Source organism: Calypte anna, chromosome 2 (assembly GCF_003957555.1).
Source record: "Calypte anna isolate BGI_N300 chromosome 2, bCalAnn1_v1.p, whole genome shotgun sequence".
Taxonomy (NCBI): Eukaryota; Metazoa; Chordata; class Aves; order Apodiformes; family Trochilidae; genus Calypte; species Calypte anna.
In genome coordinates, this window is record NC_044245.1 from 69,842,132 (window position 1) to 69,859,945 (window position 17,814).

Below are 17,814 nucleotides of genomic sequence, written 5' to 3' on the forward strand. Positions count from 1 at the left end.
CCTACTGACTTGTTTTTCTGCCTTGACCTCTGATCTGCTTCACTGCTTTGGGCTTGCCTGGTAATCACTAGATTCTTGCCTGTCCCTGGTCTTAATCTTCCTCATAGCAAGTTAAGCACAGTGTTTTCTGTCTTATCCATCAGAAAGAACAGATGATCCTCTTTACATTATGACTCTAGTGTTTGAACACTTAAGTCATCTTCACTGGAGTTTTTTCTCCTCTCTGCTAAATAATCATGTTTCTCTTATTTACTTACAGAAATTATCTCCCATTTATGAGCACCCTGTAGTCTGTAAGACTTCCTGCAGAACTGACATACTGATTCTTTTTCAGACCATTTCAAGCTATAATCACGTACAACAATGCATTTGCAAGTCTTTCCCACCTATATGTAGTTTAAATACTAAAACAGGCATACCCTGTGCAGTGTGCCCATCATTAACGTGAAACTTTCTGGGCTTTGGAAAACTCTTTCCTCACCACAAAGCCTTTCAGTGCAACAGAGTTGTTGGAATTTTCACAGCAGTAAATTCCATCCAGTTTCACAACCTCCTTAGCTTAATATTTTCAGGAAGCTGCCCTGTAAGAAGGCCCTAAGTGCTACTAAAAAGAATAAAAATCACAAAATGACCTAAAAAAGCTTCTCCCCTAATCACAACTCCTCATTATGGAAAAAATCACAACAATCTTGTCATGGAAAGAATACATTTGTTACAGATCACACACATAATTTCAAATTAGTCAGCTGTCATTGCTCTATTTCCTTCCAAATGTAGATGAGTAGTCTGTTGGAAAACTTCAACTTAATTCCTTATTAAGACCTTCTACAACTTCTAAGGCAGTGGCCTCACAGTCAGTGCCTTAACTGTCATGTTGGGTAACATGCACTGAAAGAAGAAAAGATGGAACAGATACAAAGATCACATCCTGAGGCATCCATATAGACACACTAAGCTTAAGTCACACAATTTACAATAAGCAATAGATAGAGGTCTACCAAACAAATTGCTGCAATGCAAATGCTCTGAACAAGATTCTTTATGTTCTGAAATTAGGGCCATCCCATCATTTATATACTATGTAGCCAAAATAAATCTAAAGTTTAAATATCAAGACAAATGATTAATCTACAAAAGAGAGAAAAGAAAATAGAGCACAGTAAACGATTTTTTGGGTCAGCTCAAGATTTTTGTTCCAAAATTCAAGATTTCTCAAAAGGAAAAAGTCTCAAAATGTTGTACATAAATGATCCATAATTACCTATTTTAATAGCACGATGGTACAGATGATGAGAAGGGGGAAAAAAAGAGGGGAGAGAAAGCAAAGGAGAGAAAGCAAAGGAGAGAAAGCAAAGGAGAGAAAGCAAAGGAGAGAAAGCAAAGGAGAGAAAGCAACGGAGAGAAAGCAACGGAGAGAAAGCAACGGAGAGAAAGCAACGGAGAGAAAGCAACGGAGAGAAAGCAACGGAGAGAAAGCAACGGAGAGAAAGCAACGGAGAGAAAGCAACGGAGAGAAAGCAACGGAGAGAAAGCAACACAAACTGATGCTATGTAACATGTCCCCACTGTCAAAAGTGTAAGTATCTGTTGAAGTGACTGTACATTGGCAGGGAGTTCAAATACAACCACTGGAATACAACGTGACATAAGTACATAATTATAAAAATGCAATTAGACATGGAAGGAAGAATATATAAGTCTATAAAATTCTAAACTAGTATTAGTATATTTCTTACTGTGAGTGTGCAAAGATTCTGATGAAATTGATTGGAAGAAGTTGTATACTCTCTGATTCTGCAGAAAAGCTTGCGATGTATTTGAAAATAGCTGCCTGAAATTTAAGTGAGACTTTGTTAGATATAAGTAATATTCCATAGGAAGAATAAAAAAATTGCTACTGGACCTTTAAAGAGCAAAGTAGGCAGGTTTTTATGCTCTGTGGTTCCGTGCTCACATAAAGTCAAAGTACAGCCAGTACAAGAAACTGGTATCATTATTTTGTTTTTTATTTATTTAAAAGGTATAGCTTCTGATCCATGTCAATTCAAACATTTTACCCACCTGCAATACTTCATGAAAGAGGAGTCTGCACTGAGTCAATAAGCACTGGACCTTATATATATTTTTTTTAACCTGAGAACACATTTTATTTTCCCAAATAATGCATCTCTTCTGCAAATATGCTTATTTGTTTAAATACTAAGTTGAATTCATCTATAATGTCAGTATTTGAGTTTTGTAATTAACTCCAAGAGCATAGGGTGAGATTCTCATTATTCCTCTGCACTGCTCTGTTCCCAAGAGGTCAGCAACAAATTCTATTAGCTTCAGACAAGAAAACAGGCCAAGAATAAATGTTTTTTTACAACCCACACCAAGTTTTCAGTTACTGCTTGTCAGGAAGCAATACTCAGTTCTAGTTTTTTAAAGGAGGGGTAAGGAGAGCAATTTTTTGCAACCTGGAACATACCTAAGACGGCCAAGTTAGTATATACTTATGCTAACTGACCATGTAAGGAAAGAAAATTTGTATACTGTATTGCTACTGTCAGGAGATTATTCACATAGCATTAGAGTATAGTCACAATAACACTTGCAAATTGTTATTATAGTTCTGTATACATTAAAACGTTATCCTCAAACTTAATCTTTTGGGTTTGTGATTACTGTGGAGTGAGGATTCACAAGCCTTTATTAGATATAATATTTTCTTCAGTCAACCTCTATTTAACAAGTTTATTCAATTAAAATTACAGTGTTTATTAGCCCAAATTGTTGGCACAGATTTAGTTTTTGGCTTGACAGTCAAGCCAATTAAGACACACAAATAATATTACAGATTAAGATAGAAGGAAATTGAAAAAGGTGGAGATTGTGGCACACAGCAGCTCTGCAGCTTCTTTAGCTGAGCTATTAACATAAAGCCCAGCAGTCTGATATGCTTGAGACCCTCAGCGTAAAACTCAAGAGTCTGTCTAACCTGATGAATTACTGAAGTTGTTTTGAACAAGGTTGAACAACCCTGACAGAAAAAGGCAACAAGATACCCATAGCATACAAAAAGAACAAGGAAGCACACCCCAACTCATATTGCTGTTCTGAGTGACCAACACATGCCACATCCCATCAAGTACTCTCATAGCTGAACAGCAGGTTATAAGGTATGAACCATTTCCTTAGAAGTGTGTGAGCTACATTTAAGTTTTATATGCATACTTCACTATTCCTGTTTATTCTTTCCAAATTCTGTTCTGACTTTATCCTGAATTATTAATTAGAACACATGTACTGAGCTACTGTTTCTAGTATTTCTGAATATTCCTTTGCATAACAGACTCTCACAGAAGTGCCAATCATTGTTATATAATGATTGCTCAAGACTAATATTTTCATAATTGTGTGATTACTTTTGAAGTAATCCACTAAATTTTAGTAAGAGTCTCAATTAAAAGAGGTAAAGAATATCTTTTTCATCGATGCCTTCCCATTTTCTTCATAAATTGTGTTTAGGCAGCAGAATTTCAACTGTCCCTTGAAGTCATCTAGTTTGATTTCAATCACTTTTCAGGTAATGCTTTTCATGTTATTTACTAAAATATTTACCTGATTATGGGCTCAAGATCAGCATGCCTTCGTTCTTCCCTCTTCTGAAAACCCTGATTTAGTGCTCTTAAAATAGTCTTGTCAAATGCTTCAGAAGACAGTTCCTTTGGGAGCTGAAAAAAAGGTTAATATTTAAAAAAAAAGTAGTTGACATCTTGAAGACTACATTTGTTCAGCATCAGTCTGTATCTTTTGGTATCAACCAGCAACTCTACTGCTCCACTTTAGGTATGGTAATCTACAGACTAAAGATAACAACAAATCATTCTAACTTAGTTTTGCTAGAAAAATGCTTTGCTGCAATGCCTCACATCAAATCCAAGTGCAAGACAGTTTAAAGATCTTTTTGTAAGTACTACATTCAGAAATTTACCAATACTATGCTTCCACAGTAATTTACAGCCTTTTTATTCCTTTAAGTCTTTCACACAGAGAAAGTAGGTCTGAAAATAGTATTAAAATTTACCAGGGAGGACTGAATGCACTATATTCACTACCATCACTTAGCTAGATCAAAGAAACACAAATATCAAGATTGTTTCAGTTATACAGTACACCAGACTTCAGTGACCAATACTGATATCAATCAATAGCAAGTCTTTCTCAAATTGCTATTATGACTGAAGCTTCTTATGAGAATTTACAACTGCTTCCAATGCCACTATTGCAAAGTGAGGTCTTTGGATGTTCCAGTTCAGAAAGCAGAATTCTTGCTACTAAAGAAGATGTCTGTTTTAAATGAAAAAGCCTTCCTAGACCCTAGAAATATTTTTTTCTGCATTTAAATCTTTTCTGAAATAATGTAATTAAGAATACTAAAGCTGAAAAAAATCATTAATACAAAAAAATAAGTATTTTAATTTTGAGGCAATTAAAAGCAAAGTGCTATATCAAAAATGCTTTTTCCTAAAGTTAAAACCTACTGGTAACCTGGTTAGCATGTGCCACCAGTTATGATAAGCAGCACCAAGCAACACGAGAGCAGCATCTTCCTCCCGTGTATCTGGAACACATCCAGTTCAGAGCACCAGCTGGGTATTACATCCTGCTAGTGGTACAACAGCAAAGCACTAATTCTTTCACTGAATGAAGTGCTAATAGAGAGATTTGATGTCTTATGTAGGTAATTGCTTGGTAATATACATAAAAGGAACTTCTGGAATCCAGACATGGACTCCAGAGAGCTGCTGTTAGCATTAGACTAGCACAGTGCTACAGCACCTGATGTGTGTTAAGATCAGAAAGAAGTGCTGAAAGCAACTGCTCTTAACTGACCTCTTTGGCATTAATATGCACTATGGAGAAACTGACTGAAAAACTAGTCACTATGAACTAAGAGATACCAAAAAACTTCTGCAGTAGCATGGCATGAGCAAACTTCCTGTACTATTTTTGGTTGGTTGTTTTTTGGTTTGGGTTTTTGTTTGTTTGTTTGTTTGGGGGTTTTTTGTGTTTTGTTTGTTTTGGTTTAAATTTATATTTGTCTCCAGAAACAGTCACAACTTTTTTTGCTTAGAACTTTCATTAAAAGGAATTAAATTCCTTCTGTAATTAAAGATTCAGTTCTATAAACCCAAGCTTAGGTGCTTTACTTATCTTAACTTCAAGTAATGAGATAGGCTCGTTACTTACAAGCTTATTAGTCCTTCCATGTCTGAAGGTAATTTCCTACATGCAAAGAACTTTATATGCTTATCACCTAAGAGAACATGCTCTTTAAATATGAAGCATCCAAGTTATCCCATTTACTACTTTAGCTTTTCCCATCTATGCTTCTATTCTGAAACAATGTTTACAGTTATCTTGCCCCTATTACCCACAACCTTGAGTTTCCTATCAAGTTCTTTTGACCCTCTTTTCTGTCTCCACGAAACTGAGCATACTACTTAACAATGCCATACAGATTGCAAATAAGAATTAAAAAAAGCCAGAACTCAGGTGTGTATGGACAGCATTTGTGCTTTTACAGTGATTTTTAAAGCAGAGTATAAGTTTTATCCTGTTTTATTTATTCTCTCTACTTCTGACTACTAAACCAGCATAAGCCAAATATATTTTGCAGCTGTGCACATTCCTCCACAGAGCACCTCAGCAAACTTGCAGCAGCCTGTGGTTGTCTTCCCATGTCCTGCCATCTTCCATGTATCTAGACTCTGCTACAGCAGTCAAGCCATCACATCTGAAGAGCTGCCATCAGTCAAACACCACAGCTCTAACATTTTGGATCCTGTCCATTTCCCTGGCTCCTCCTCCTGGCAGCAAGTAGGTACTAGGAGGTCATTTCAGAAACTAGTGACATCTTTACAGGTAGTGCTCAAGACAAGAAGTGCTCATCCTGCACAGGATCCTGCTATGTCAGTCCTGCTTTTAAGGTTCTGTTCAGGTGCAGGTGCATGTAACCTATGTTGTGGGACACATCATCCACCACCAGACATGGCATTCAAAATTCAAATTGCCCCAGATCAAGCTCTGGGAACTCTAGGAACTAGATATGCTAGCTAGATTAAAGCAACAGTGAATACTCACTGCTTTGTCTCTACAATGTGGAAAATGTTGGTAATTCAAAAAGTGAATAAAACAAGGATCATTGTACGGTAGCTGGCTTTCCATTTGCAATTAATACTGCAGTAAAGAACATAAGATGCCATCAAAATATGCCCCAGACAGATCTTCCATTAGTGCCCTGAACAGTGAGGAATTCAAACACAGAATTTCCCATAATAAGTGGAACCCAGAATGGCAGACATTGGCAATGAAACACCTAGATCAAGGCCATCACATGCCTGAGGTCTACACATGGCATTCCCTGCTCGGGGAGGAAGAATAACTTAAGAAAACTCCTAGTATCTTTTAAATACAGACAGGCACAAAGAGTTGCTTTATTTTTCCCAAATTTTAACTCCTTGTGACAGCGAATATACCTGCCTTTGTTCTACTGATGAATACAACAGGAAAATTAAGAGCTATTATGTTCGTGACTCTGCCTTATGAAACTTCTTTGGGTCGTTCTAATGGGGACACCAATAAACAAATATGTACCAGTACATCAGCTCTGTGGGTAGTATTAAAAACTCCTCTGGAAGTTTAATGGTAGTTCAGTTAAAACTACAAGAGAAATTTCAAATGAGATTAACTCATCTTCTCCTGAGGAACTCCTCAAACATCCTGTTGAACTTCATCTATCAAGCTGCTTTACCACAATATAAATAACTTAAATGGTTAATACAATTGTGTAGTAAAATAATCTGATAGCATCCTTTTGTTTCTGCAATTACAACTCAGAACACACAGTCCTCCTAGACTACTTCTGAAGTTATAAACCTTATGTGCAAACTCTACTTTTGTATTTCAATACATACTTTTAGCAGGAATTCCTGAAGCTCCTGATGTGTTTTTGTTACACATGTTACTGAAAGATCAGACCAGGTTACCTGTTAAGGAAGTAAAAAAGAATAAGGGTAGGTTTTTTTTCCACATACCATACCAATTAGCTATTCTTAACATTGCCATAAATCTGATGGTCTCAATGTAAGACTTAACACCTGTGCATAAGTAAATACCAGTTAGAATCAGGATAATGGTGTACTTACTTTTTTTTGAAGATGTAAGCTAGTTTTGAGTGTACATTTTAAGATCACTATGTTATTCGTGGCTAAAAAACGGTATGAACAAGCTGAGGTGAATGCAATGAAGTCCCTGAAAAGTCCTGAATTACTGACTTAGAAAGAAGCCAGACAGAAGGCCTTGTAATTACAGGACTTGTATTAAACAGAGACAATTAAGTGCAAAGGCCAGGTACCAGAGAAAAGGACTACAGGTCAGGTACACTGGATTGAGCTCTCACTGTGATTATCATGAATTGAGATAAAAAAGGAAAAGAAAATCTCTCTCTTTGCTTGTATTACCTGTAAAATAATTTGATCTGCCTCAGTTTGGAATCTTACGCGGTTATATAGAAGTTGTTTCAGTATACAACTCAAAAGAAGTACTGCAAGTTACTATAAAGTTACTCAAGAATCATACACCATTTTGGCATATGCTTGTATAAAATTTCAGTAGGTTATTGCTCTAAGACAACATGCAAGTAGTACACCAGCACTCTTCACATGCATATATTGAGGGAAAAAAAGTAAGCTTTATTAGGTGAGTGCTCCCTGGCTTTAAGCCCACTTCTGGGTTTAAGATTTCCATCACCTGCATGGGAAAATTGCGTGTAATGGGACTAGACATGGCAATTATAAACATTCATTTACTCCCAAGAGTTGCTAGGATAATGTCAACCACCAAATGCCTTCAACTTAGCCCCCAGAAATGCCAGCTACTGTTGGTGCCCTCAGTTGTGAAGCTTGCCACCGTAATTGCTGTTAAAACCTTAAATAAGCACAGTCAGGGCAAACACAGCCTGAAGTGAGGAGCACAATATATATATACGTGCACAGATGAGGAGAGGAAACTCTTTCCTAAAAGAACTGAGGTAAAGTAGTTTCAAGCTTACTTAAATACTTCCTAAAATACCTCCACATTTCCCCTTTAACAAAGAAATTCAAAACCACTGTCAAATCCATCTACATGCTAAATTTTCAAAACAGTTTTGTCACAGTAAATATCAATAACCCATTTGGGTGTTCTGTACAAACCTCTCCTATCTACTACTGTACTTTACCCTGTACTCAGTTCACAGACTATTCTGACAAAAGATCTATTACAAAGTTAACCTTTAAGACTTTGAAGGTTACATTCTGCATTACTGTCCTCAACAAAGGAAGAGTGCAGAATTTTTTGCAAATATCACCTTCAGACATAAACAACAAAAAGTTATCTGTTGCTTTTATTTCAAACACATAGATAGTACACCTGAATTCAATTAGTACTACCAAAATAGACAAAACTAATTCTCATCCATTTAGAAAACACAGTATCAAACTCCAGCGTCAACACATCGGTTTTCAGCGTAAAATAGCATTTTTTGAAGCTTGCCTCTTCAAAAGGCTTCTATGACCCATGTCAAATGGCCAGTTGATGTTTGATCTAAAATGTTATTTTGTTTGAGGAAAAAAAGGTAAAATTTAACTCTTATTCTCAAATCTATTATAACACCAGATTTGTACTATTGGCCAAATGGCTTGTAATGTTAGTCAGCCCTTGCTAAGAAAATTACTGTTTTGACACATATAGAGTACTACCATCTATGGACTTAGAAGCTATTATTTTACTCTACCATCTTAAATTCAGACCTCAATACCGAAAGCTTCTCTTAAAAAATAGCAGGAAGCAGTGTTTCAGTTTTGTTTAAAATTCACTCACATAATTGTTTTATATGTTACCTCTGGCTATTATAATACATGAGGACTATACTGGGTTGATGTTTAAGTTGGTTGACATTTTTAGCTTGTTTGTTTTTACCTTAACAAGCCAACAAACCCCAAAGAAAAAAATCAGCCCCAGTTTTGTTAAAAAAACAAAGAAGCCATCCTCTTACAGTAAAGAGATCTAAGATGTCCATGACTCCAAGCAATATATAACTGCAGACACAAGAACTGTAACTCACCTGAACAAACAACTAACTAGTTTTAGAATTCTTTGCAATGCCCACAATTACATAAAGCACCTGCTCTGAACAGAGAATCTGAGAGAATTATAGGATAATTTCAAGAATCTCTTAAGACCCTATAATGTAATTTAAAATTGCATTCTGAGCAGGTGTCTGAAAGAAGCTGTATATAACTGTAATACATAGATACCATGAAGACAATTACTTGTACCATTCTAGAGGCAATCTGCTTACTTTGAATGTGTATTCCAGATGCTTGTCAGCCCTTTTTCTTGGTACTCCTTTCAGGGTTATCTTCTCAATGTGTACAGCTGAAAGAAAAACACCTTATTGTACACACTATAATTACAGTTTGAAAATGTGACTACTTACCTAGCCACTTCAAGAATCACTTCAAGTGATTATTTACTAACTGTAGTTATTTACTAACTCATATAATCCCACTCTACCTCAGATGCTATTTTACTGTAACAAAATGAAGCACTGATCTCTTAACAAGTACTTCTCCAGCTTGACCATAACCCCTTCAACTGCAGAACATGAGAATCTGTGCATTACTCAAGAGCTTATTTAGACCCAAAGTCACATAAATACAACAATATAACTACTTGAAGTGAAAAAAACAATTAGATGAAATAAAACTGCAACTTTACTCCAAAAAGTAACCAATGATAATAAAAGGCAGTGATGGTGCCTCCCACATCCAGATTTCTGAAACATCAAGTAGCAAAAAGAGCAAACTAAGACGGGAACTACATTTCTGAAAATGTAGATGGAAGGAAACAACTGGGGAAAGCCTGAAGGAGACAGAAATGAGTGTTAGCAAATGAAAAACGAAGAGGAAAAGCAGAAGACTACTACAATCCTACTGTGGAGAGTATCATTAAATTGAACTGAAAAGGAAGAAAGATACTTTAAAGTACTTGCTGCTTGAACAGTCCTTCCCCATAATCTACTCTGTTCAGGAACAGGAGAGTTCTGGCTGTGAGTTGGTAAGCAACAGCACTATGTGGCTTTCAGGGCCAGAAGATTTTCTTGAGGGCACATAACATTGTCCAGGTAATATTCTACATTAAGATCTTTATGTAGTCCAGATAGACTTTTCACTTTTTCTGCTATGATGGCTTAAGAATTCAACAGAATTTTATATCTCAGCAAATGTGAACACATTTTTAGATGAAAAAAAAATTTATTTTGAAAAAACAGTTTCTATACCATGAATGGTTCCTTTCAGTGTTTTTGAAACTTTTTCTATTTGAGGGGAACGTGGGGCAAAGGGGATGCTACCAGCTCAAGACTTCCTTTCAATTTTTAACTTCATGTTTACATGGAATATATTGGTAACTACTCATATGTATCATTTAAAAAATTAATATTAAAAAACCCTCCTACAAGCGTATGTTACAAAGTCTCTTTTTTTTATATTAGCTAATTACCATTTTTTCAAAAACATCTTTAATAAAATTAAAGTTACAATCAAAGTATCACTCCCATAAACATGCCAGCTCTAAGACAACTAAGTGTTGGCAATTTCCTTAAAGGCATAATAAACAAGCACATAAGCTTAGTTATGGTGCTACAGTTTCCATTTCTCTTTGTAGAAATGACTGACAAATACTGATTGTGCTGGTGTAAACTACTGCCTGGAAGGTAAAGCACTAGATGATAATTTTATTTTCATTAATTAATGAAGATCAATTATTACAAGCAGAAGAATCTGAGATGCCAGACAAAAAAATGTACCTATATAGCATAAAAACCCAAATGTCTATTGACCTTAATTTTTACCTGTTTTCTATAGATAAAAAGAAAGAAAAAGGACTATAGCATAACAAAAGTTTTGGTGCAGCAAAGTTTCTTAATGGCCAGTATTAAAATTTATATCATCAGCTGAGCTGATATTCGTAAGTTAATTAAAAAGTTGATTTCCATGACTGGAACTGAGAATAGTGGTTTAAATTGAATTTCACTGCATGCATATATTTAGCATACATAATTATGTAAACTAATACTATTAACATGCACCAAACAGCTTTTCTGGTGATACTGTGTTTGTTTTAAACTATTGAGTGTTCACAATGCTAAATGTATTTGTCCTCAAGTATAAAGTACCTTGAGCTTCCTTGACTTCTTGTTGCTGTTGCATGCTTCATAGTAATAAATGATACAACAGGTAATTAATTACCTGTGCTGTTGCTGCACAGCTTTAGTTCCACAGTTTCAGACCACTTCCAAAATGTTTCCACAATCACATTTTACATATTCTACATGGCTAGACCAAGAAAAAATATTTGCAAATACAAGCTAATGAGGTGTCTGCATCTATTTTGGACATAACACATGGATTCAGGATGATTAAGTCAAGCATGTATACATGACAATGCTACCATTCTAAGTATAAGTCAAGATTTCTAAAAATCCTAATAATTACAGCTGAGAATATAAACATGTTTTATTATCAGTGCTATTTCTAACCCACTAAGGAGATCACTGACTCTCCATCATATACCTACCTATGCAGTAAGTACCACAAAATTATTTGGATCCTTCACTGTAATTTCTAAGGCCAACAGAAATGCTGAGAAAAATCTAAGCTCTTCATTAGATTCAATTATTCAACTTTTTTGTGTTTCTGTAACTTTTTAATGTATTCAAGAGTGTTGCTAAAGACAGTTTCGCTTTTGTGTTTCACATTTGTTGATACAAACACTTTGAACTCTGTTAAAGGACTTGAAACAGGTTTTTTGTCTGTCACCTTCCATAATTTTCCTCTCAGGGCATGGGTTTTTTTGTTTGTTTGTTGTTGGTTTTTTGCAAGGAATTTAAGCTCTCAAATTGCCTGCCTTCAAAGAGTAATTTAATCTCCACTGTAGAGACAAGAGGATATTTGTGAGGACAAAAGAAAGAGCAATAGTCTTCTGAGACTGCCAGCTCTTCACTATCTGCAGGACAGCTAGATTAATTCTGAGTAGACAAGTGATTCACAAATCTCATTGAAGAATAAAGAGTAAGAATAAATCTATTTTCAATAATGCTCATTTCTTCAAAGAGAAGAATCTGGGCTGGCAATTGCACAGAACAGTTTTGTGTACATTCTGAAGCTTTGTTCTCATTCTCCCCAACAGAGACAAAAGATGACTGACTTCTATGGAAAGCTTCCCACTTCTGCAAACTACCACTCCTATAAAATGTCCTAGTATGTGTTTATTTTTTCTTTGTTCTTTAAGACTAAGCAAATACAACTGAATCAAGTAGCAAAAGCTATTGTACTGTTTCACAGTATCTTCATGTTTAGTTATGCTTAAAAAAATATAACCTATTAATAAAACTGCATTAAATTTTCTTACATTGTCTTAAATGTCACCTCTTTTTTTCAGAAGCAAACCCATCAATTTTTGTGCATGCAGTCACTAGTAGCTAGCAGCTAACAAAGATTACAACTTATAGTAACAAAGAAAAGACTAAGGATGCAGAAAAGCAGATGTTATACATTATACCATTGCAGTTTCTCATTCAGATGAACAGCAGGGCAGAACAGGCAGAGTTTAGCATTCAAAAAAACCTTCAAGTGTTCCTCAAAAGATATCTCAAACATACCTTCTCGCTGAGGTCTATGGGAAGTCATTGGTAGTCCATCATGAGGTGCTGTGGTTCGTTCTAGCAGACTGGTCTCATTACTTGACATACAGTCACTATGGGAGAAGTCATTCTAAATTGAGAAGGAAAAAAAATGAAGTATCTTAATATAATGTTTATTAGCAAAGCTTGCTCAGAACGACAGAAATTACAACTAAGTTCACTATTTGGTATTACGTAGGGGAAAAATATGAACTTCTTGACAATGGCTAAAAGGTGGTTATTAGCTATTTCAGTTCTTACTGGCTTCATTTATTTATGTATTAAACATCAGCTAACCTTACTCAGACACAGAATGGCATGGGGGACAGTTCACATGCCTTGGGGTATCTCAAGTTGGACAACTCAAGATCATTAGCTCAACTTCAGCACAAAATTAATGTTACTATAAATGTTTTCCATTACTACCTTGTCAGTAGTCACTTACTCACTGAATTCTAAACATTCTCCTCAATTATATTTATGTCATGTACCTTCAATCTGCCATCTCTTCCGTATAGGAAATCATGTTTGGACAGCCTAAAAGGACACAGGGTCCTAACAGCTTAATCCACGCACCACTTGTCTCCAAAACATTCAGAACACAGTTGCCACCAACAACCTCTCTTCCCTAGAGGAAAGGACAGACTGAAAACTCATCTTTCTTCTCTTACTTACTTGTCCAAGTTATCTGTACTACATGCTTTCCACTTCTGTCTCTTCTAATGTACTGTATTAAAACAGCTGAGAATTACTACAACACAGACAGTTAAGTAAGAGAACAAACTATACTAAAAATCATTAACTAGAGAAAGTTATGAGATGACCATGGACTGCAAGTGGTTTCTCTAGGGTAACAAAAGCCTATGTAATTTTTCCCTAAGAAGATAAAACATTACTGTATCAAATTACATGTTCTTCAGTGACCAGATTCTGTTAAAACAAACACAAACTGACCAACCAAGCTAAAATTCAGAAATGTTTCATAATGTCCAGATGCAGCTGTTTTTGCCTGTTGACCAGAGCAATTCCATGTTTCAATGAAATGACAAACTGCCTTGAAAAGATACATCCACAAAAAATACCCCAATACAAAACTAGGAAATACCAGAAGTTACAAGTGAGTTTCTAAATTAATCTGTTTTTGTGAGGCGCCTCTGTTTATCTGTAGAAAGTAGTCTAACTTATAGGCTTAGCAAGTATGTAAATACCATCAATATGCATGCCATACTGATAGTAGCAGCAGTGGCAGCAGTGCAGAGGGGGAAAGAAGGCGGTTCTATATTAAGCACCACAAATCAACCACGTAATTTTTTTTATAAGGAACTGGAGGTTGAAACAGAGGGTAGATTTCTTGAGAAAGCTTTCACCAGAAGCAGCTTAAATAGAAGACACTGAGTGCACCACAGATATTTATTAACAGGTCTGCATGAAGACTAGAAGATAAATAGCTATCTTATTAGTAGGTCTATGAAACAAATGAAATTCCTGGGAGAAACAGATACTTTCTGGAGTAGGTGTATACTGAAAGTTCGAAGTCTGTTCCCCTCATTCAGAGTGAGGAACACTGCTCCACTGAAAGACTTTCATAAAAGATGGGTAGAAGAAAAAATATGTATCTTGAGAACAGAACAGAAAGCACAGAAGTGTTAGCAGATGTTGTAATAGCTTTGCAGTTTGTGAAATCCTCTATGAACTTCTTCAGACTTGACAGATGCAGGCATCAACTAAAACTTGGCTTCATCTTACTAAACCAGCTTTACATTACCTACAGCACAGGGTAGAAACTGTGGTAACTTCTAACAATACATTCAACTCATTTAGAACCCACTAAGCATATAAGCATCAAGCCTGCCCTGGGCATACTCTTTATCTAACTTTCATCAATCATTTCAACAGCAGTACACAACTAGCAAGTGAGTACCTACGTGCCTTTTAGACTGCACTACAGATGGTCAGAGGAACTAAAGAACACTTAAGCTGTTTCATCTGAATCTATGTTAACTTTGTGTCCTACACTGTCAGTATTTTGGGTTTCAAAGCAATCAAACTTGAAGTATAAAGCATGCTTTGCTTCCTCCAGATAAAACTCACACCAGTCCCTCATCCCTCATGATGACCACAGACCACAGAAAGCTTAGAGGATCAAAAGAGTATGCTTCTATCATCTAACAACTTATGAGCACAACGTCAGATTTGGAATAAGAAAGGAAAACAGGAGCATATCAATGAGAATGCATTTCAAGAGATTTAACAAATTTGCAAGCTTAGTTTAATTAATAAAATAAATAAATCATGAGCATGCTCTGGAGAGAGCCACTTTCAAGATGTCCTCCAGACTGCCATTGATACCATTTTGTCTGACATTTCAGAGCAACTGTAGGCACAACCAAATCCAAATACTTCATTTTTTTAAGTGTTAACTCCTGGTCATGCATTATTCACAAAACTGTTGGCATTTGAGCATTACAGTAACCCTGTAAAAATTGTGATACATGTAAGATTGCCCATAAAAAGCACTACTGCTATGATAAACCAGCTGTGTACAAACTACATAAGCTAGCAAGTTTAGCGCATATTTTTGTATGAGAGTGTCTTCCTGACATGAAACCAAACGACTGAACCAAGATTTCTAGTGAAGATCGATGTCAGTTCTCTGGAGAAGAAAGGTCTTCCTTAAACTACAGCCACTCACTTTGCTGAAAGTCATCCATGTTGCATACAGAAGATGACAAACCTTTGGATTAACCCTGACAGAGGCTGTTAAATTATTCAAATTGTTTTACTTTTCTAAGATGTCTTTTTCTAGCTCCGAAATCATGACTGTAAGAGCTAAAGGCAATGCTTCATTTGTTTTAAAGAACAACCTAAGTGTTCCACCTAATCATTTATTTTTTTTTTAATTCACAAATGGATCCAAAACCAATCAAATTTAAAGCCAGAATTTTTGCATTCAAAGTCAGGCTCCTTGTTTTGATTAATGGAAAAATTATTAAATTACAGTCTATTCTAATAAATAACCACTAGTTAAGAAATCAAAGAAACTGTGAGCAGCTTTTAGGAGAAGTGTGGGACTAAAATTTACTTCAAAGATGTATTCTGCTTAGCTCATGTCAAAGAAGAACTGCCCCTATACCTCTTAATACTAGAAAATTTCTTCTCACTTAGAACAAATATTATCTCTGTAATGATATTAAAATATTTTTGCTGAGAATTGCTCTAGAATGCCTACTTTTCTGGCCACGGCAGCATTCTGTACCAGGCTAACTACATCCACATTTGAAGGCTCCCTCTGAATTGCAAAATATAAATACAAATTCAAAACTGTATTTAAACATGTCCCAACATCAAAGATTTTCAATATCATTGCAACAATAAAATACCTCATAATTTAGACACTCAAAATATTCTTTGCCTGGGAAACTGAACCAGTAGTTTATACTGTGTATATTCTTTGAATGGTAGCTTTCACAATACCTAGTGGAATGCAGGAGGTAGACAGTAGGGTAATGCAGGGCCTCATTGCTTTACGGCTTATAGCCTGTGAAGGTTGATTCTGTGCCAGCTCCAGACCCTCTCATAGGCTGGATTACAACTCTTCACATCTGGTGTTAGCTACTGGGACAGTCCTACCTCAAACACAAGTAATAAAAATACAAAAGACACTGTCAGAGTAGACAACTAGCATGCAGATGACTGGAAAGTCTAGGCAGCCTGGAGGACTGGTAAGTATTGTGATACTGTGGGTTGCTACCTGGTGCCAGTCACACCACTAACACAAGTCTCTTAAAAGAGGGTACACTGCCAAGAGTTGCTGTCGATGGTCCTGCTGTACAGCATTAACTGCAGCAGTCACTGCCTGTCAAAGTATTCACACAACGTGTGCAAGGATAAGGTTAATTCTTGCATAAGCACAGTAAGGCTTCCATATGCAAGGATTCACTGCTGCTGCTAATGATTAAAATACAGTGAAGCGAGAAATGTGGGTGGCACCAAACCAGTTGCCAGATAATAAATTTGATAATCGCACAGATTTTTGCGACAGGCTAGATGATTAATGACAATTTCTCCTTGAAAGTGAAATAAGCTGAGAGCACTCTAAAAATTCTCTGCTTTAGACCAGTTTTTCTATCCAAGGCATCTTCTCTCGTATGACTGTAAGCAAGTGCTGTGTTAAAAAAACAACTATCACCTGAGATGTTTCTCAAGACTAAAGACAAGCAGCAAATGTCTAAAGTGGAGAGGCACCCTACTCAAAAGATGTTGCTCTTTGTAACTCTTCTATGTGAGATGAGCAAACCTCAGCTAGCTTACATGACAGGTGTCCAAACTCTGCCTTCCATTAACATAGATGGCTGATCAAAAAATATCATGCTGGTACTGGTTTGGCAATATGTAATGAAATCTGTTACTGGATAGCCTAGTAATCATCATGAGCAAGTGACTGATGCATGGAAATCTTCTGATGTTTGCCCTGCACTTTGATAAAAGAGGTATTCATGCATCAGCTCTGATGAGCGCTAACACGGGAAAACTGCTTACAGCAGCTGGATAGCTTGATTAGTTTTACATGTCCAAATATGAAAGCTTATTTATTCTGCAAGGCTTCCGTAAATGTGCTGTTTGGGACAGCATTACTTAGCCTTGCAGGCTGTGCAGATATAAATTGCATTCATGTACAAGTGGGAACTGGCAAACAAAACCAGATCAAAGAAGACATCTTGGATGAATCAAGGTTTAACTCACGATCACAGGTTATCAACTGCAGCATCTGTCCCTTAGAGAAATTTGAATGATGTCAGAATAATCCTTAATATATGTGCCAGTTACAAAACCAATGCCATGATTTGCTTAAAATAATCCTTACAAGCTACCACTCTTGCTGCTTCACAACTGTGATACACAGATACACGGCTGTGTAGCTATGTTTGCACAAAGGCTAAACATTACCTCTTAAGGACAAATAATCAGCTGAAACTGCATGCATACTCATGTGTTCCTTAAGCCTCTCCTGATGACAACAGAGCAAATAACCCTTACTCAAG

At 36.2% G+C, this 17,814-nt stretch overlaps 1 protein-coding gene across 1 annotated transcript in view; it reads right to left on the minus strand.

The window, feature by feature from the left end:
- The window catches only part of ZCCHC2 (zinc finger CCHC-type containing 2), a 41,739-nt gene that overhangs the window by 15,454 nt on the left and 8,471 nt on the right, over nt 1–17,814 (minus strand). The window contains 5 exon segments of the mRNA XM_030445291.1: nt 1,737–1,831; nt 3,604–3,716; nt 6,963–7,034; nt 9,389–9,465; nt 12,752–12,863. Coding sequence (XP_030301151.1) covers nt 1,737–1,831; nt 3,604–3,716; nt 6,963–7,034; nt 9,389–9,465; nt 12,752–12,863 — 469 coding nt within the window.